General features: G+C 43.0%; 1 protein-coding gene across 2 annotated transcripts in view; it reads right to left on the reverse strand.

Moving 5' to 3' along the window:
• WDFY1 (WD repeat and FYVE domain containing 1) overlaps nt 1-21,959 on the reverse strand; it is a 1,420,223-nt gene that overhangs the window by 970,004 nt on the left and 428,260 nt on the right. For both annotated transcript variants that reach the window (XM_069618156.1, XM_069618157.1), the window contains exon 4: nt 2,861-2,915. In XM_069618156.1, coding sequence (XP_069474257.1) covers nt 2,861-2,915 — 55 coding nt within the window. The remainder of the gene's footprint in view (nt 1-2,860; nt 2,916-21,959) is intronic.

Consider the following 21,959-nt stretch of genomic DNA (forward strand, 5'->3'; position numbering starts at 1 on the left):
AGTCAGGATGCAGGAGCTGACACGGTGAGCGTCCAGCTGCTAGGTGCAGAACGTGAAGCACGTGTGGCTGTTCGGGTGGGGTTTAAATAGCCTTGGAAGAAGTTCCTGGTATGTATCCTTCCACCAATCAGGTATGTATCCTTCCCCGACCACACCCGGGTGGTGAAGTAGTCCTACAGGTAAAGTAGTCCCATTCAGGCCTCAAGAGGGCCTGGATGAAGCAGCAAGGTCTGCATCAGGTAAGTGTGCACCCAAGCACTTAAACACATATCCTCTTCTATGAGCCTGGCGCCTAAGGCGCCAGGACTGGGGTCCGCTATGAGCCTGGCGCCTGAGGCGCCAGGACTGAGTCCAAAGGGCCCCGACTTGGGCCCGCTGAGACTTCCCTGGGGAAAATGATGTCTGCCTCTGGGGTTGCTGGGCCCGGCCTGGCTCCTTAGAGGTAGGCATCATGACAGTACAATTCAGGTTGACTATCCAATCTAGAGTACGTCCTTTAATGTGTGTGGGAGCTAGGACTTTTTGTGTGAGGCCATGTTCGACTAGGATTGATTGGATAGATTGGGCCTGTTTGTCCTCAACGTCATTGAACCCTAGATTAAAGTCACCTAGTAGAAGGAGCTGGGTGGAATCTTTGACAGAGTTAGTGAGGAGGCTGGAAAGGTCTTCCTCAAAGTTACCTAGGGGGCCAGGTGGTTTATACACCAAGAGGATAGTTAGTGTACTATTATTGGAGATGAGAAGTTTGGCTGAGAGTAGTTCGAAGGATGTGATGGCTGGAGGTGGGGCGAGTCTTATTGCTAATTTAGTTTTGGCAATAATAGCCAGGCTGCCGCCTCTTGAGTTGGGCCGGTCGACTCAAGTATATTGTAGTTGTCTGGTATGGCAATCATAAGTGCGGGGCCTGCCGCATTGTGGAGCCAGGTCTCGGAGACAGCTAAAAAGTCTATGTTGTCCATATTGAGTATGTCAGCAATCTCCGTGCTATGTGCTATGAGGGACCTCAAATTGATGAGTGCTCCTGATAAGGTGGGAGTGATCTTTTTTTCTTGAGTGGGTTTTAGTTTAGGGTACTTGGATCTCTTCTGGTTATGAGGAAGGTGAGTCTGTGTTTTAGGGGGTCATTCCACATCTGTGGCAAATAGGTTAGGGTTGGTGTTATTTAAAATATGTTTGAGAATCGAGGGTTTCGTTCTATTATTTTTGAGATCGTAAAGGCGTGGTAGCCTAGCTCTAAGCCGCATATTTCTCTCCTGCAGATTGCAGGGTGTGGAGTTAATGTAGGCCATTGTTGTGGTAATTATGAAGGTAGCTACGAATAGGGAATGGAATGTGTGTATAAAGTAAGTCTTAGTGGTACGCATGGTAGGATATTCTATGGTCACTCCTGTCCGTAAATGCTAATTATAGGAGCTGGGCATGGGTGTTATTGCAGCAGCGACCAGGCACCTAATATAATGGTCTCGATAATAGCTAAACTGCATACATGCCAGAGGGCATCTAAAATTGACAGACCCAGTACACACTAAAATGCATATGTGCCAGATGGCATCTCAAATTGACAGTCCCCGTACACACTAAGATGCATATGTGCCAGAAGGCACCTAGAATTGACAGTCCCCGTACACACTAAAATGCATAACTGCCAGAGGGCACCTAGAATTGACAGTCCCCGTATACACTAGGATGAATATGTGCCAGATGGCACCTAGAATTGACAGTCCCCGTACACACTAAAATGCTTAAGTGCAGGAGGGCACCTAGAATTGACAGTCCCCGTACACAATAAAATGCATATGTGCCAGAGGGCACCTAGAATCGACAGTCCCAATACTACATATATGCCGCCAAGAGAGGGTATTTAGCTGGGCGTGGCATTACTATGAGGTACAGTTACAGTACATTAGATTATGTCGAGGGAGAGTGATGTCAAGCAGGTAGAGAGTACTTACAGCGAGGTTCCACAGGTGAACCTAAAGGTTGCTGGGTGCAAGGACCATGTAGCATATAGCCGATTGCGGAGTCTGAATTAGTCCCGCATAAGTGCTCCAGTGCGGTAGGTCGGATGGGGCAAGTGAGTAGGGCGTAGTGGATAAGCCACGCCGCGCTTCCATGCGCAGAACAGGCCTTTGTATAGCCGCCGGCGTATCTGCCTGCCGGCAGATGCAGTATTTCAAATAATGCGGGTTATCGAGGCTCAGCCTCGTTTTTTGGCGCCGCGATGCGCCCGGCATGAGAGGGTCAGGCATGGTAGTGGGACAGGGTCAGGCAGGCCCCTGTGGATCTGTAGCTGCGATGCGGCACGGAGCAGAAGCTTGGATGCAGCTTCTGGGAGGGGGAGAGGGCTCCTGCCCTCTTCCCTTGGTGTGAGCGTCGGAGTGGGTGTATCAAATGTAAAATAACACAGCATTTCTAAAGTGCTTAGTCCTTAACTTCCAATTCAAGTGCCAGTAGTTTTGCTTAGTGTTAAGGTCCCTGTACATCACTTATGAGGACTAAAGTGCAAACAAACTAATAACTCCAAATAATAAATCAATGCACTTTGATCTAACTAGCCAAGCACTATACAAGAATTTAGCAACTGCAAAAATAACATTCCTTTTGTTTGTCATTGTACAACAGTAAAGTGCATCTTGAACCTTTGCTCCCTCAATAATGGTTTCAAAAAAGCAGATCACAACTGAGCATAATTTGGGCAAAAAATGAGAAAATGCTCAACTGATTCTCTTACCTTAGAAATATTTAAATCTGAGTATTCTTAGCCAATAAATGATTATTAGATAAACTGTAGACAAAGCAGTACTATGTGGAGAAGCATTAAAATACTCTTCCAGTTTTGCACAAACCTAGATTAATTTACCTGGATAGGTCCTGACGAAGTTCATTTTATTAAAATCTTCTGAGACATTAAATTCCTAGGAAAATAAAATAAAAAAAGGTTTAAAAATTAGTCTATATGTATGATTTCTGCATTCATGCTTTTTTCTAAGGCAATTGTATGTATTCATTGAAATATCAAAACATTCTCAAAAAGAAAGGTTGATTGTGCATATTAAAATGACGATTTCCCATGTGGTGGGGTTTCCCTAAGGTACAACTACATTGGAGGGAAGTGTTATCGTGGATAAAAGGGGTGGATGGGATTCAGAGAGAGCCCTCGCTGTGGCTCCTCCTCTTTGGGTATGGCTGGAGGAAGAAACTGAGCAGGAAGGTCATATGCTGCCGATCATGCTGGTGGCAGCGAGATGTTGCCTGGCTCAAAAGTGGAAAAACCTGTGCATGCCAGTGGAAAGGGAATGGGTGGGCAATATCAGAACAATACATGACATCGAATAACCAGCACACCTTCTGGATGAATCCCGGTCCACTATTGAGGGCCAGTGGCATCCCTTTTTCGAGAAGTATGGAAGATAAGGGGGAAATGGGGAAGAGACCCCGAGGAGAAGGGTTTGTGAATGTTTTATTGGTCATAGCAAAGCCATGACCGACTTGACATTTTTGGGAGTTCATGGGGGAAATGGATACCACTGAGAAATGGTTGTAATGTAGGCCAGAGGGACCTCGAATTCTCTGTCCAGAGAAGGTAACGCCCCTGGCTGACAACCATGGGAATCCACTAGTGCTCACTGCATGGAGGTGGTGGGGATCAGGGGGAGAGTCGGAAATAGGGAAGGGTAAACATGGGGGATTGATTTTAGAGGGCAAGGATGATTTGTAATGTAATATGTAAAATGCCAATAAAGTTTCATTTTGAAAAAAATATATAACTATTTCCCTGTGGGCAAATACTGTCTAAAACATCCTGCATGTCTGTATTTGAGACATGCTCATGCATGTTATTGATCCATCAGTCTCAGATTCAGAATGCTAGACTAGAGAGCACTGCAAGCATCTGCAATGAAAATATTAATGGAATGGAATTAGATTAGGCAAAGCAGGGAAGCAAGACACTCTAGAAGAGGAGAGGAAAACAGAGGGCACAATACAACAGAAACAATTTGGGATGGTGAACGTGCGTAATATCACTGATGAATTTTACAAAACAAATAATTGCACACTTGCTTGTTTTAAAGATCCAAATATGTGTTTTTCATGATACTGATATCATATACAGTGTTTGGCAATTGCACAAAAAAGCATATGAAGTCTTTGACGTTGGGAAATGTTTAGATGGACAGCTTAGCGCGTGATATGCATAACTTTATAGCTCTGCAACACAGGCCCATAGTGAAAGACACAGGCATTCCAACATCTCAATGACTTTTAAATAGGTTTAAAAAAAAAAAAACTCCAACGTCCTCATGGGGAGGGAAGAAAAGAACTTTCAAACTTGATTAATTGAATGTTTATTTATTATGCGCTTATACACAAGTGCAACCATGCATGGGAGGGGAAGACATAGAGAAGACTGGACAGACGATTTTACTAGGCATGGTACAGTCAAATCAAGCAGGTGAACAGAGCAGGAAGTGCATGGGGGGTGAGGGAAGCAGAAAGGACCAAGTGCACCCAGTCCCGTCAAAACATGGGTTAAGTGCAGAGACATACCACTCTCATGGGTTGAAACCGAAGTGCAGTAGTGATGCGGCAAGTGCAAGGCCCGGAGGCAAGTGCAGGAGACTGGTGAGGAAGGCTCGGGACCTGTGAGGCTCTGAAGGTACCCCAGGCAGCCAGTCAGCGAGACTGAGCAGAAGTAGAGGAGAGAGAGTGAGAGAGCAGAAGGAGGTGGTTAGCATGGGAGAGGGAGAGAGGAGGAGGAGGCGAAGAGGAAAGTCTTGAGGAGTTTCCAGAATTTAAGGAGATCCGGCTGAAGACCAGAGAGAGGCAGTGAGGCACCTGCAGTGGATAAAGATCTCCCCCACATGTCTCTGCTTGGAGAAGCGGCTCACCCGCAGAGAGTTGTAGGAAGACGAGCGTAGTGCTCGGGAAGGAGAGTATTTAGGAAGAGAATGTGGTTGACATAACTGTTATTTAGAACCAAAAGAAGGGGGGTTTGTAGTGGGAAACACCAACACATATGTTTTTTCTGATAATGGTGTATCATGGTTAACCCTGGCGTCTTTCTAAATCACCAGAGATCTAACCAGGGGAATCTCTATTCAAAGTTGAGGGCACACAATTTCCATCTCCGTAGGACCAACCGTTTTCTACAGCTCGTCTGATTGGCTGTGCTTCTGTAGCTTTTAAGATGAAGAGGCTACTGTTATGGAGTCTTAAGGTAAGGCCAGAGTGCAGTGAAGCCTTCTGGTGCTAGTGGGTCATGCTAAACAATATGAGTTAGGGCTTTCTATAGCAGGACCTTGTCATGATGGTATAACAATATATCTGGGGCACTCTGTTCAAAAGGACCCAATGTCCTCAGTCTCAAAGTCCAACTGCCTGTTGTAAATACCACACTCCTAGGGTGTCTGCACCCAGAGCAGTGTTATTCAAGTTACTCACAGTGGTTTATAGAGCTATTGCACATTTCGTCTTTGCCATTGTCTAGATTCAGCCCTCTGTTGTGGTATTTGTATTGATCTGTGTCTTTGCATTTCTACTGCACAATGAAATGGCTTTAATATGTTACCTGGGCAAGACCGATATGGTAATCCACCTTGCCCTCAGAATCTCTTAGCTGTGTTGCCAGAAAAGACCTGTATATGAAGTCATGCCATTGGTGTTAATTTGGACTTTCCAGGTAGGTATACCCCTACAAGGGTACTTACGAGTAGAATTTTCTCCCACATTACATCAGTTCTCAACTGTCTTCAAGATTCTTTAGTTGGGCCTGGTGACCTTGCAGATTCCATCACAATGTTGGTTAGAGACCCCATCAGAGCCACCTTAGTGCCTCTGGGGCGTAGGGCACACACCTATTTGGGACACCATCCTCTTCGCCCGAAACCAAAGGAAAGAATGGATCCAAGAAACTGCCTCTGCAGACACAGTTTGTCACAAACACAATCCATAGCATGGTATGTTGCCCTGGCAACAATCAAAATAGGCAGGGGTACTGTCTTCATGTCCCCTTTCTCCGTCATCTTTTCTGGAAACAGAATAATACATTGCATTTCAAGCAATATTTGCAGTCCACAACTAGGGTACCTGCGTTTTAGCATTGGTACAGGACACATTTTAATAACAACAGCAAGGAAACAGATCAGTAGTCGTATTTAAAAAGTAGACACTCCCTAGGATATACACGGAACTCAGATTAACAGCATCTCAAAATGCTCAAACCTGCATAAAGGTGACAGATGGAAACAATGAGGAAGGTACTCGTACCATAGCTATAATAGACAGAAGATACACATTAGAAGTTAATAGAAAGGTACACATATCCAAAAATAGCAGAGTGTGCTGCAGAATGCAGTTGTTCGGCAGAATGTGTAGAGTTATGTTTGTGTTGCTGTGTGACCGAGCAGGAAGTAATGCCGACCTGAATCAAGCTAGACGCAGAGTGCCGAAAGCAGAGTGCCCTGCAGAATGCAGCTGTTAGGCAGTTGGTGGTAGCTGGTAGCCAATGGGTCTGCCTTCCTTACAAAGGTAGTAATGTACACTTGACCCATTACTCTTCCGAGCACACTTCTCCACCACACTCTTACATTATGTATACATGCTTATATGTTGTGTTATAACAAAATCGCTCCCAGGAAACGCACTACAATAGTCCACTGAAAAAAGGAAATCCGGTTCAGGACTGGACTTGACTGTCGGCAGCGCTGAATAATAATCAAGGGGTTGATGGAGTCAACTATCCGAACCTAGAAAATGCAAAGGGAAATCTTTAGAAATGATGATATAACTTACCTTTCATGGACCACAAGGTTTATTTCTCACCTATTGGGGAATCAATTCAGAGAGTTAGTTCCTTGCAAGCCTGATATTATAATCTTCCAAGAAATCTGGCTTTTTTGAAAACCCTCTAATTGATGGTTATATATTGCACCTTCAAAATGCACAAAAAAAGCCCCCACGGTTGCACATATAAGGGGCCTATTAGTTGCTATAAGAAATTAGTTGGGGCTGTTGGTTAAACCCTGGTCAAGCAACTTCTTTGGGATCGTTGCTGTCGTTATAGAAGGCTTCCCGAAATGCAATATCTCTATATCTGATGAGACGTGCTTGTTGAACTTGTATTTAAAATAAGGACAGTTTTTTGGATGCATGAAATTCCTTACTTGAGCAGTGGCTTAGCGAACTAGGCCTTGCCTCTGTGATGCTCGGTCGCTATTTAAATTCAAATTGTATGGAACCAGCCAATAGTATGGTAGAGCATTTGTATAAAAGGAAGATGACAGATCTGTCTGTCTAGAAGAGGGACCACCTAATCGTAAACATGCTAGAGACTTGGGACCTCCAACGGCTAAAGGATATCTTGGAGAGATCCCCCATCCCGAGTGCAACTTGGTAAAGAGGGACTGCTTCGGCTGTTTTAGGTTATATATTCTTGTCAGAACCCTTGATGCATTTGTGTTGAGATCTCACTGTAATTCCAAATAAATTACTTTGAATGATATCTTAACCTGCGGTTAAAAAAAATTAAGCATCCCAATATTCAGTTACATTTGGCTGGTAATCGTATAAAATGGGTGCCATCTACTGTTAGGGTTTTTAATGCAAATATGAAGTATTTTTATGAGAATCTATTGAAGTACCAAAAAGATGATCTCCTAGCTCCAGAGACTTTTTCCAATTTTCTCTATGAAAATTCTCAAGTAGGGGTGGGGTTATTGCAAAATTTATATTTAAAAAAAACTAAATTTGCTTCCTGTTTTTGACAAATAAGAGCAGCCTAAACTAATTATAATTGAGGCGAATTATATGTGTCATTCCTCGAGGCAATGATACTGATTACATAGGTATGAATATATCTATATAATGAATATATATAATGAATATTTCCTTCTTGAGTTTTCAAATCTGTTCTATTATTAGTAGCGTTTTAATTAATAGACTTACTTGTTAATTGAAGGTGATTAACGCTCCAGCTGGTTTATTACATGAAGAGCCACAGCCCTGGTTTATACGTGCTGGTACATCTGTGGGTGCTTACATGTCAACAAAAAACACACCCTGCACAAAAAAATTGATTCATCACTTGGGCAAGGTGCAAATTGTTGTGAACTTATCAACCAAGTGCTTGGCTCATGAATATTTAGATCAGCATTCTGCCAGAACCACAGTGGGCAACTATTTGATTACCTACCCATATAATTGAATCCTTATTAAATACTGGCATATAAAACAATCTTGTCGCCTCCAGCATGGTATCTGGAGGTTAGGCGGGTGCATCAAGATGCATACGCTGCTGTAGACTATGTGGCGACAAGGTCATGGAGTTTGTTAAACATCTGATAATAGAATGTGAGGCTTTATGCTCACTAAAAGCGGTTATGTTTTTAGCTAGTGGCATTCATCGCGACATACTTGATCTAGAACTGTATGGAGCAAGTATTTGTAAGGCAATTGTTTGGGGTAGAATTATGACATCACAAACTTGTTGGTCTAGATCAAGGCTATTTTTAAGATGTTTAACTGATGATTGGTGTGTCAGATTGATTTATTTACAAACGTGGAGCTGCCTTACAATACTACAAAATGTGAACCAGGTTGAGGCCATTTTTAGGATTTTTAACGTGGCGATTTTTGTGTTGGTCCAATTTAATCATGTACTCTTATTTAATCTGATCAATTGAATTCTGTTTTGTGATTGTGTTCATGCAAACGCTATTACTTAGCTGTAATGCATTTAAATAAAAATAAATAAAAATATAGGTATGAGAAAGAGACTTCTCTAACAATATAAAAACTGGTTAAAAATACAGAGCTATACTAAATCAGCAAAGCTGCGAGCAGATGTTAAAACTCTTGGCTAATAGGAAGTCAAAAGACTTCTGGGGATTGAAAATATTGCACCTCCATCATGTATGCTGCACACAATGCTTATGTTAGTATACTGGAAAGAACTTCATAATAGAATACTATTTATAGCAATGCATTGCTTAATGCACTACGTAGCTCATGAGATTTATTCCAATGATCCTTGACACTTTTTTGTCAATATTATAATAAGAATCCCTTGTACAGACTTTTCATGAAAAGTAAATGCACATGTGATGTCATCAGTGATGTCATCAATGACATTTGTGATGTCATCTTTGATGTCCTGGGTGTTAGTCTTAGCAGTGCACGGTGGTGGCGCGAGTTATGGTTGCTTAGCTTACCATAACTTGCGAATTTCAGGGGTTTTCGGTTTTACTTCGAACCATAAAGTCCCTTTAACAAAGTTTTTTTTACTGATTTTCATAGGTTTTTAGTAGCACAACTTAACCATAAGGTCCCTTTAACAAAGTTTTTTCACTGAATATATAGATAATGGCAATGTGACAAATGTTTACTAAGAGTCTCTTACCTTACATTAATGTAACATAGAAAATACTAAACCCTTTGCCCTGCTAGTGATTTTGATGTCCGCGGACCGTGCGCATGTCCGCAGACGCAAACAGTCACCATCAGCACTATCCAAAAACTTAGAGGGTATCTTCCATTATTGTATCATACAATAAAAGCACACAAACATATTCAAAAAGCACCACATAAATACATTACATTTAATAATAAATAAGAAGTGTATATATATGTAAGACACCAACCATCCACTGAAGTCACAATTCCAATATAATGAAATATACCAAAAGAAAATAAATATGCCTCCAACTCAATTACCTCACAGAAACTGCACAGCAAGAAGCAAGAGCATACTTACACACCAGTAACAGCAAATGTTTGTAAAAAAGTAGTAAGTACACTACATTTATTTCATATCATTATACATCGTCTGTATTATGTACACTAAAACTAATATATATTTTTTATAAACACAGAAATGTGAAGTACTTTGGAATGGTTGGAAGATAATTTCCCACGAGATGAAACAAGTGAAGAGAGTGATAATAATGGTAGACACAACATTTCTCTATATAAGCCAATTAATAACCATTACTTTATATGTACTTAACACATTTTGTTTAACAGGTCAGACAACCAATAAACCTAATATACCAATAGAGATAATAGAAGATCCTCTCAAACGAATGGAACTGAAAATGCATTTATTACTACAACATCTCAGTCAACTAAAAGAGTGCATTGTGGACCACATTAAAGAAAACATTAAATACCACTGTCCCACATGTACCTGTTCCCCCTCTCCATGTCCCAGCCAACTATCCCCAAACCCTCCCCAACCAAGAAAAACAGTACAATGAAACTTCCATCCCTTCCTCTCTTCCCATACATCATGTCCAAACCCCTAATTCCCCTGTATTTGTTTCGGTTTCTGCTTCCCCCTCTCTTTCCTAATTATTCTACAGTTAAACAATAATAAAATGTTAAATATGTTCTTAGTATATGCCTGTGTCTTATATTTATTTTTAAAAGGCAGTCAGGGTGTCCGCGGAGAGCGCAGCTGTCCGGGGTGTTCTCAATCAACCAACATGGGGGTGTCCTAAGGACATAGTACCTGTTCGTACTGTCCGTAATTAAAATGGAGGTGTCCTTAGAACACACAAGATGTCCGCCTGTCCGCAATCACCCAAAATAGGGGTGTCCTAATAACACCCCTGCTGTTCGTAATGTTAGAAACCAGAATGAATATATCCGTAGTACACATATCCCGTCCACAAAGTTTTGACGCACATTTATTTTATTCAGGGAGTTCAACATTGTTCGTAGAACACCCGCGCACATGCACATCACACACTTGGGTCCTAAGAACATTGCGCCTCTCCGCAACTGTCCGAGGCACGTCTGTCGCACTTTTAATTAGTTCAGGTACCCGAACACTGTCCGCAGAACACCCACGCGCATGCGCACAACCAGCACTGCGCATTTGGTGTCCTGCGGACAGCCGTCCCATTTGCAAACGTGTCCGTGACATCATCATGTGACCGCACCCACGCTGAGCGTGTGTCCTTATTTGCGGACACTGTCCAGGTCCCCGGACATTTAAAAAAATGCTTTTTGAGCAATCCAAGGTGTTTTAAAGTAAAAGTTCACCATTGCACATGTCCCAGACAATGTCTGAACCGATCTGCATACTTTTTGGAACTTTTTGAGCCTGTGCAAGTGTACCAAGTGTTCGGGGATGGCGCGGGTGTCCGCGAAGAGCGCCCCAGCACCCCTATAAAAGGCCACACCCCAGAGCTGATCCTCAGTCTGCTTTTGGATTTCCAAGATTTACAACAGGACAATTGTGCAAGTTGCTGTTCTTGGTTTCTAGTTCCTAGTTATTAACCTTCCAGATGGCATCCGAAATTGCTTCTGCTGCACTGCCTCGGCATCAGCACCACCATGTCCCTAAGGGCCTGCAGACTGGAACAGGCGTGAGGATGCAAAGGAGACGGATGAAGAGGATGAGGTAGTGGAAGTCCCTACTACTAGCACTCATCATGAGTCTTGGGGGTGGCGGTTATTTACCACCGTTGATGGAAAGTCAAAAGCTCAAGCAAACAAGGTGATCTGCACTCAGTGCCACATGGTGCCGAGTCGTGGCAAGCCTGGTTCTTATAGCTTTGGTACTACATCAATGAAGCGACACCTAAAGTCATTCCACGGTGGGGCTATTCGTAAGTTGTACCTTGCGATAAACGTAGTAGGTTGAGTTCCTCTGCAGCATCCTCCGTTTCCACTCCTCTCATCACAAAAGACACTCCTGTGGGACAGTGCATCCCTCCAGCTGCCTCACAGGCCATTCATGATGCTGTTGACCCTTACCTTTCGAGGGTCACAATATTGTGCATGTACTGCGACACAGTACTCTGCAGAGGGGAGAACCTTCGGACTGCTTTCGAGACTGCGGTCACGGAGCATGAGAAGGTCTGCAACCTACCTGAATAAGGCCCACCGTACATATTCTTCTCTCCACCTGCCCTTTCTTATCCCCATGGTTGGTGTCCCTTCCTTACCCTCCTTTCCCCTCCTTTCCTTGTGTGTCGTGTTTAAAAAAAGAAATATATATATATAAAACAACAAAAAAAACAAAAGGCTCTTTTCAGAGCCGCCTTTCACAGTTTAAAAACAGAAGTGACAAATAGTGCAGGGCCCTGTGCATTTTTTAGACGTCCGTGGACATCTAAAATCTGTGCAGTGCTGCTGTGCCACAACCATTGCACTTTTCTCTGGGAGGAAGTGGTGGCTCTGAAAAGAGCCTTTTGTGGTTTTCTTGTGTTACGAAAACTTCAAATGGTCAACACCTACTGCAAAATGGATTGCTCCAATTCCCCAAAAGGTCTCAATGCATTTTATATATTTCGCAGAAAAATCTGATTGCCGGCATAAGTAAGATCCATCTCTGCGAAAAATGTGTGTGCTACAAAACAATGTTTTCATTCTGAAAAGAGGACATACCAACATCTCTCAAAAAGGCACAAACAGCCTTGTTAACATTGCACCTTGCTTTCTGCATTTGTGGACCAAATGAAAAAGAACGCAGCGACATTTGTCTCTGCGCAATACGGGAAAACATTACTCTGGAGTTTGGATACATGTCCATGACTTTCCCAAGTGCTTCTTTCATTGCAAATTGCAAAGAGATTCCAGACACATGTCCTAAACTGTTCCCTCTGCAATGATTAATAATAATGTCTGGATGACGCTGTGTCACCAAAGAAGCACAGAGAGGTAGCAAATCCACCCACTTCATTCCACGCACTCCATGCCAGTGCACTTCCACATGAGAGAATCCAAGATGTGTAGCCACTCCACAGCGATCTGCATGCACCTCCAACCAATTTATCCACGAATTTCCCAAAATACAAACAATCTGCTCTCTGAAACACACAGCCATAGCTATCTGGAAAAGGGCCTACTGACAAACTCTCTCCTTACACAACACACCCAGTAAACCTTATTGACCAATCTGTCACGACCCTTGCCCCTGGCCTTCACTGTCAAGTCAGCCTTCCAGTTAGGGCCAGGTCAAAAGCCTTAAAACCTCATCCAAGACTCTCTTGGAGTCAAAGGCGCCAGGCTCATAACCATCATATAGACCAACATTAGAATGGGACTATTTACTTGGGATTATTTAACTTGGGGGGGGGGGGGTTCAGCCACATGGAGGCACACACATGGCTCAGTTCCAAGGAACTGAGCTATGCGGTCTAGTCATTTGGGTGTGGCAGGCCTGGGACTACTTTACCTGGACTACTTTGGGTGTGGCAGGCCTGAGACTATTTTACCTGGACTACTTTACCTGAGACTATTTAAAGCGCACCCAAACAGCAGAACATGCTTTGCGTTATTCTGCTGTGGGCAGCGTAACGCTCACCGTGTCCAGTTCTTTGATGCCAGCTTACCTGAAACCAAGGTCCTGCAGAGAGAGAAAGAACACTACGAAACTTACCTGGAACAGTATCCTGTCTTCAATCTCGCTGGCTTCAGTTTCACTCACCTGAATGTACGATCTCCATCATCCGGCACTGCATGCATCCTGGAACACCATAACCTGGAAAGAGGAGAAAGAAAGACAGCATTAGTAAGCATTTACTCACGTTTCCTCCCGAATGAAGAAAGCTACACAATTCTTACGTGGGTAGTCATCTCCTGGTCAGTATTATTGCTGGAACATTACGGCGCTCGGCAAGTAACATCGCAACCTGCAAGGAGAGAAAAGACACAGGTTAGCAATATAAAAGGCGAAAAAGCGCTGCGCATCGCGCATTACTCACCGGACAGCATCGCGCGCACTGCGCTTTCGCCTTCCGGCTCATGCTCATCTTCAAACTGCATGACAACACCAAAATACCTTTCCATACCTAAAAGGAAAGAAGCAAGACATTATTATTCGAACTAAGAGGAACATAAGAACTGCATTTAAAGACTGTAAAGCAGCAAACCTAGGAAGTCGCAGCAGGCCTGGATTCCCACTGGGGGGCTTGCACCAGTTAAGTAACTTGGTCGCTGCTCGCCCCCCACATCTACCCGCCCCTGCCACGAGGAGAAGGACTGAGAATCCACCTTCAGATGCTTCAGAAACACCTTTTATTTTCTATTTTTTCAGTTTCTTTTTTCTTACTTTCCTCCAAAAATCTTCACATTAGCTTCTCCAAAGCAACCCTTACGTTCCAAAACAGCACAGCATTTCCCATAAAAGATAAAGAAATGCCATCTTACTTAAAGTAATCCACATTATCAGACTCAATGTTGTCATTGTTGCAAAACAACATGCCCGATCTAGTCATAAAACCAAACATTCCTCGGTTCACTAAGCACGTAGCAACATTTTGCTGAGGACAAAAAACAGAACTATTGTTCCATATTGCCCTAGGTGTCAACCCAGAAAAAATAACCTTGGCATTTGGAAGGACTTTCATGATTGCCTGAACCAAATTTAGCAGATCTTACAACAAAATAGGGCCACTAGCATAGCCCAAATGCACAGCACCACTGTGTAGGACAACTACATGTGGACTATGAAACCTAGCCACATCCTGACAAACTACTAGAATTGCCTGCAAATTCAAATCAGGCACAATGCTCCACACCACATCCACTCCTTTTGTGTCAAAATGGTTAGTCACATTCCTAAATTTTGCATACTGCTCCAAACCATTCACAAACGTATCTCCAACCACCAACACCCTGACTTTCTGCACTTCCGCCATCATCACTACACACAGCCTCTCTCAATATGAAGCAGAACCTCAACAGCTGATTGGCTAATCCTCAAAATACACTCCCACTTCATGCTCGGAAACCCCGGATTTGCATGTCCTGTCTGCGAACAGCCACGCTGCCCGCGGAGCGCATAAGTAACACTAAGGGCAGCCTTTCTACCCTTTCCACTGCACTCTCTGCACCTTTTCCTCATTGGCTACTGTTAAGCAGTCACACAATCATCCACCAATCACATCCAAGAACTCTACATCTAACTCTATCATTACAGATCAGCACTTTAGATGTACTATTGATCACTCAGTACAATTTGGCTGTCACTGCAAAGGACCTACAGCAACAACTACTATAAAACTTCCCAAGATTTCTACTTGCAGATTCAAGCACATCCACATGCAAGAACACGGACTACAGGTATGAATATTTTCTACACAGTACATGTACACCTCTTCTAGAAATGCTTTACATCCCGGGAGCGGCAACGTGCGCGCCTTGAAAGCAAGACACGAAGCAACACAGATTTGATCCCCGAGTCTGTGCTTAGAAACACGCAACAAAAAACAAACAATTCCTGTATCAGCGTTTTAAAAATGTAAAACAAAATACATAAAAATATTAACAGAGTAAATGCCACTGACCCTGTATATACTGTAAAATGAACTGTCATTTCTCCCATCTGCTATGATGAAGTGTCCCTTCCAAACCTTTCAGCTCTCCAAATGTTTCTGTACACACACACCTATCTATAAAAATATTGTTTCATATTATAAGATGTGAAAAATAACAGTATAATTATGAAAAAGACTCTCCAGTGTGTTATAAAATTACACGCAGCCAAGATGAGTACATACATCTTCATTCAAGCACACACACAGACAATATCATTAGAAAGGCTCCCAGATCAAACAACACCACTGCCTCTATATCAAATCCTTCTGCTTTATTACCCACACCTTCACAAAGGCATACATTGAATGCTTTTATGTACAATATCTGCCATTTACCCTGTAAAAATAGCACAAAATGCATATGAATATTTCTTCTATCTCGTAACATCCATTAACATAACATTAAAAAAAACAAGTGTGCTCTATACGTTTACTATTCTACTAACAGATTCTAAATAAAATATACAGGATGCACATAGGTAAAGAAAGAAAAGTGCAAGTGCAAAACAATGTCTACTAACAAAAGTGCTATTAACACACATATGCACTAACCTCTTTCTTTTACAATTTCAGTGAACACCAGTCTCCTGAAAAGCAGCAGCGTCTGAAGTACGAACAAGGACTTTGAAGAAACCTACTCTTTCCATACAAAAAAGTAAGTACCAAACCAACATAATGTTCTAACTGTTACTCAAACACTAGCATTTTAGTGTTGTAGAAGAAACAAATATATTAACCCTTTACCATTAGATGTAGTATTAGTGCTTCCCCTTGCCAGCTACATACTTTATATTGTCATCTGAAGCTCAGTATAGCAACACACAAATACAAGAATAGCCTTCCCAACTTTATGTACCTACCCATTGCACAATCACACACCTCCACAATCATACTTACCATCATACTCAGACACTCATGCACAAAGCACACAAACTGCACAACAGCACAGCCCAGACTTTCTTTTTTTTCTCCAACAGACCCCAAAGAATGCCTACCAAAAAGCAACTCTGTAGAAAGCAACGCAGAAGTAGAGCAAATCAAAATAAAAGTGTCCAAAATAAGCATCCATCTCTAACAGATTTTGTACAAAAAGTTCAAACAAAACAGCTAATACAGTCATTAAGCGAAACAAAACAAGCTTCCAATACAGAAACATTCCCTCCTCTATCAAATGTAAGACCAAACAGAAAGTGATTAACAAGACTTAAAGTACCACTACTGCTAACACTGGACCTATAAATCTTGATGTAGCGGCAAGTAAGCATACCAAAAAAAATGTTTTACAAAAAATGTTCCGTCACAGAGTCCTTCAGAACCTTTTAAAAACAGGAGAGAAATCATGGACAACCCTTAAAACCTACCGTAGAAAATGAATCCTAGAAGCTCTCATAGAGAGTGCAATCCTTCTCAAAAGGAAGTTATTTATTTTATTTTTAAACAGGATGAAACCACTAACAAAACTAACTACTAAACTACAAAAAAGACTTCTCAATAAACGGAAAGTCACCAAAAATAGCTTCTTAAACATCTGTGTAGGTGAATGGAGTCACACCACGATCACAGAACCATATTTTAATGAAGAAGCATATAAACAAAAGCAAAAAAAAACAAGTGCCATACATAGCAGTGGACGAGGGTTTGAAAAACGTAATAACACCATTATGGAACAAGAAACTCTGGTCACAAAAATATCTCCAGAAAACTCAGGATCACCTCCCAATCTACTGAACCAAAACGTCCAGTCTACAAATGGCCGTGCACATCAATGTGTAACATTGCCAAAAAATCTTTCAAATCTTTACGCCAGTTCCTCAGTCAGTATGTAAAGAGCAAAGACAAATTCAAAATGAAACTACTACAAAATATGGATGCCTGTTCAGTGCGCAAATACACAGGACTACAAGGACATTCATTAGCCTGTATTTCTGGACCTATTTGCAAAAGCACCTTCCATCATATCAAATGATATCAACATATCATTGAACTGTAAGAAATCTAGTCCAAAAACTCTACTATGCTAAAAGACCTGCTTTAGCCCTAGCCAACTTAAATAACAATCTTCTACATGGTACAGCCAAACAACTACTCAAAGAAATAGACCATATCCAGAGAAAGTATTTTGGAATTGAAAGTCACTTACAAAATGAAATAGATGTACAACAAACTAGCAACTACTGTACAAATAGCAACCTTCTATTAAACACATAAAAAAAAGAAATACTAAAGTTTAAAAGTACCTCCGCTGAAGTACCAAACCATGTCTGCTTGTGTTGCCGCAGGGCTTCTTATAAAAGTACCACAAAAACTATAGACATAACATACAAAATAGAAGACAATGAAGATTCGAAATGGTTCCAATTAGCTCTCTACCTCATAGCAGAAAAAAATATGACATTACTGACCCCTTAATATACTTTGCAATTACTGCACTGCAAAACTTGACAACAACCAAACGCCTTCATGTGCTATCACAAATAACTTTGAATTATTCCCACTACCAAAACCGCTGGAACAACTAAATTTATATGAGAGTATCATAATTCAAACAGTGCACCCATTTCAAGCAATAATGCGCCTCCAACCAAAAACAACAAAATTACCTCCGTCTGAATTAGTCAAAGGCATTTGTGGCAAAGTAGTTTATTTACCATTAGATCTCACAGAAGATATACACACTCTAGGAGTGCAACGGCCAATAGATCAGTCTTTAATTGTCTTAGTAAATGGCTTACCTACAAAAGACAAAAAAAATTGGCAACAACTCGTCCACTTACATAAAGTTAGACAAGCCCTGCAATATCTAAAAACCAACAATGAATACTACAAAGAAATTAATATTGAAGAAAACCCGAGAGAAACCATTGAAATAATTCAAGAGTCACCAGAAACTGGTCAATTTGAACTTCTAAATCCTACTACAGAATCCAATATTTTAGACCATTATACAATTCATCCATTAAACACTAAAGACACTATAGATGATGCACTTGAAACTTACCAAATGCGACAAGCCAAAGGATCTCCAATAAGCATATGGGAAAAAAGTATAGAAACACAGGCCTTTCCGCTACTCTTTCCTACTGGAAAAGGAGGAGGGTACGATGATAGACCCACAAAGATAACAGCATCAGAATATCGCTCTCTACGAATGTATTCTGACAACCCCAGATTCAGACAAAACGTGGAATACATATTCCACCTTCTCTTTGAAAGTGAACTAGCAACTCTATGCTACGGAGTTGCACACACATTAAAATCAGGAACCCACTTTCAAAATAGGTCAGCTACGCAATTACAAAAAGTGCAAGAAAAAGATGAGGTTTTACAGTCATGTATTACAAATCTTTTAGCAAACATGCGTGGTACAAAAGAATACTGGTTCCGATGTCACAGTGATGTACGCTGTATGATAAGAAACCCTGGCCCACCCACTTGGTTTTTAACATTAAGTTGTGCAGAATATGCATGGGAAGATTTACACGATTTCCTATGCATAGCAAACACAAATAAAACAAACAGATATAAAAACACCAGAAGAACTCTGCTCTCTAGATCCTGTAAATGTATCAAGATATTTCCATCATCGCTTCATTGCTATGCTACACTTTATTTGTAATAAGACTGTTCCTCCCCTCTGAGAAGTTCAACACTTCTTTTGGAGAAATAAATACCAAGCCAGAGGAGAACCACAAATCCACATGCTATTATGGATTAAAGATGCTCCTAAACTTGAGGGGGCGTGGCTAACTAGCCATGAAATAGGATGTGCCTTCTCACGCAGCTCCTGCCGATCCGACAATGATCCTGGAAATTTCGCTTAAAAACAACTCATGCACTCCAGAAATGAAGATACAAGCGTCTGAACTAACGCCCTGAAGGCGAGTGAATTGAGCCTGGCACTTGGGAGAAAACAGAACATTAAGCAGGCAGCCGTGCGGATACATTGTCGCCAAGATGGCGGACAACAAAGGGATTGTGCCCGCAGCCTCGGGGGAGACCGAAGGAAGTTGAACGGCAGTGCAAAGCGAAAGAAGTGAGCTGCCGCAGGACGCACGGCGCTCTGCTTCCATAGCCTGCTCATGATATTTCTTCATGGCAACAATGTGCCAGCACTCCAGAGCTTGAGCGGGCGAGCTGATCGCCATAAGGGATACAGTTGCCGTGTCACAGAAGACAGGCAACTGGTGCTCCCTGCCGCTCACATTTGTTGTAGTGGAAGACACAGACTGCAGGCGACGGCGAGATCCGTGGGGAAGACACCAGCCCCGAGCGGCTCATAAATAACTGCAGCGGGGCCCCGGATGTTCGCTGAATATAGTGGGCAACAGCGAAGCACCCGCGAGTGCAGGGCGAATGGACACAGAGCGTTAGTTTAGTACAGAAAGGATGGTGGCGAGCCACGTTGGATGAAAGTGCATGAGACCAACAGCAAATATCCTCTGATTGCAGTGGTGCACAAAAACTCTGATCTGTATGCAGCCCTGTTGTAATGCTAGTTGGGAGTCGTGCTCCACGGACTGTAATGATGCATTAGCGCCTGGAGCGCGCCGGAAGCCCACTCTTCTATGAGAGGGGGCCCAGGAACTGTACTAACATAGTGTGCAGTGAGAGCAACCGGGACCTACACAAGGATACTGGGAGTGCACCAAAGCGCTGCCAGGCGAAACGGACACTTGGGTATACTGCCATTTCAACAGCAAAAGCAGCCCACGGGCTAGCTCTTCTTGGACATTTGCCGGAGGCTGTGACGGTAAGGGGAATGGAGGCAGGCATTGGGGTGAGCACGTGTGATGGTTGAGCTAAAACATGGCGCTGGTGCGCAGTGCATTCTGGGGGCACTCAGAGCCATAATGGATATTTATCCATGCCTCAGTGGAAAGCTACACTTGCTTTGCGAAACATGTTTTCAACGTTCTTCGCTGCTGGGCTTGGAATGCAGGCCTTCTCAGCCAAGGACACGGCGCTGGGAAAGCTAAGATCCGCAGGTGCCAGCTGGTACCTGATAGCGAGGTTTGTTTTGGTTTGCTATGCTTGCGCCAAGGTTTTGAGATGAGTTATGAAATTGTTTTCCGGGGTGTTTAGGAGAGAGAAGCGCTTTGCTCCTTGAGGTTACTGTCGGTTGACCCAGCTGGCAACCAACGGTCACCCATCAATGCGCAAGCGCATTGCCAGAAGGTTCGAGAAGTTGCCACCCCTTGTTGAGGAGGGCATATATGCGGAACCCCTCAACGGTCAGATGGGATAAGCACAAAGACCTCAGTCGGAGGGGGGACGCTTCGGTCCGACACTCCTGTGGGCTGTTGTGCTCTCGGCCTGGCTGTTATCAGGGTCTTTCAGCCGCTTCTGGCGAGATGAGGTTTCGTTAAGTTACGCCCACGGTGATGTATTCTTTCTTTGACTTCTTTATGTTTTCTGTGATCTATGTCCATGTTAGTTGTATGAGTTATTTCTATGTACCTGTAAGCTTTGAATAAATAGCCGTAAAGAGCTGATTATCTTCTAAAGTGTGCGTGGCTGTGAATTATTGTGTCTGTTTTTGGGTTGAAGTATTTGCTCTATAATTGCATTGGTGATTTATGGTAGTTCCGTGCACTTTTCAGAGGAGAGCAATACAGCACGTAGCATTGGACACATTACAAACTGGAATTGCACTGGTGGTGGTGAAGGAGGAGCACCTAGCGACCTAAGGGAACAAGCGAACGGGGTGCTGACCACAACAGCCAGAGAAGGTACGTGGGAGGACACAACCCACTCCGAGGACAGCATAGTGCGCACCACAATAGGTGGGAACCCGCCGAAGATGGAGTGGTTGGGGCCGAACTGACCGGGTGGTGCCACGGACATACTGAAATACGTGCTGGCACGACACAAAGAGACTGGATTTGGAGACGTAGCCAAGCCCCCACGATTTCAGCAAAAGGGCCCAAGCCAAGAGTAAGCAACCCACAATGGAGGTCTTTGCTAAAACACAACGGACCCCACTGCTCCGGCACAAAGCGAACAGGCAGCTTCAATGGACGTTACCCCTGAAGGAGAAAACAGCTCGGTCCTGGCAGCCATAACAGAGCTGAGAACCTCATGGGCGACAACAATGGCAGATCTACGAACGGTCTTGGAGAATAAGATCGACGCGGTTGGAACCGAAGTCACTCTGCTGCGACAGGATGTCAGAGCGCTGGCGGACAGGACAAGCAATCTAGAGAGTGCTGTGAAAACCAACACAGACACCAGCACGAACAATGCGAAGGAGGTCCATATACTAAAGCAACAGGTGGCAAATCTCGAAAACCGAGCAGAAGAGGCGGAAGGAAGGGCTAGACGGAACAACATCCGTGTGGTTGGCCTGTCGGAGTGAGAGGAGGGCCAGGACCCCACAGATTATGTGGAGACTATGATCCTGCAAGAGATAGGAGCAGACAAGCTCTCACAAGGGTTTACGGTTGAACAAGCACACCGGGCCCTGATGAAGAAACCGCGGCCCGGGGCCCATCCCAGAGCGATCATTGCGAAGATTTTAAACTATAAAGACAGAGAAAAGATACTGGAGTACTTCCATAAAGGTGGAACAATAGAATGGGCTTCTACCAACATCACGGTGTATCCTGACTACACCATGCTGGTACAGAGACAGCG

The sequence above is a fragment of the Ambystoma mexicanum genome, chromosome 10 (assembly GCF_040938575.1).
Source record: "Ambystoma mexicanum isolate Mex_15411 chromosome 10, UKY_AmexF1_1, whole genome shotgun sequence".
Taxonomy (NCBI): domain Eukaryota; kingdom Metazoa; phylum Chordata; class Amphibia; order Caudata; family Ambystomatidae; genus Ambystoma; species Ambystoma mexicanum.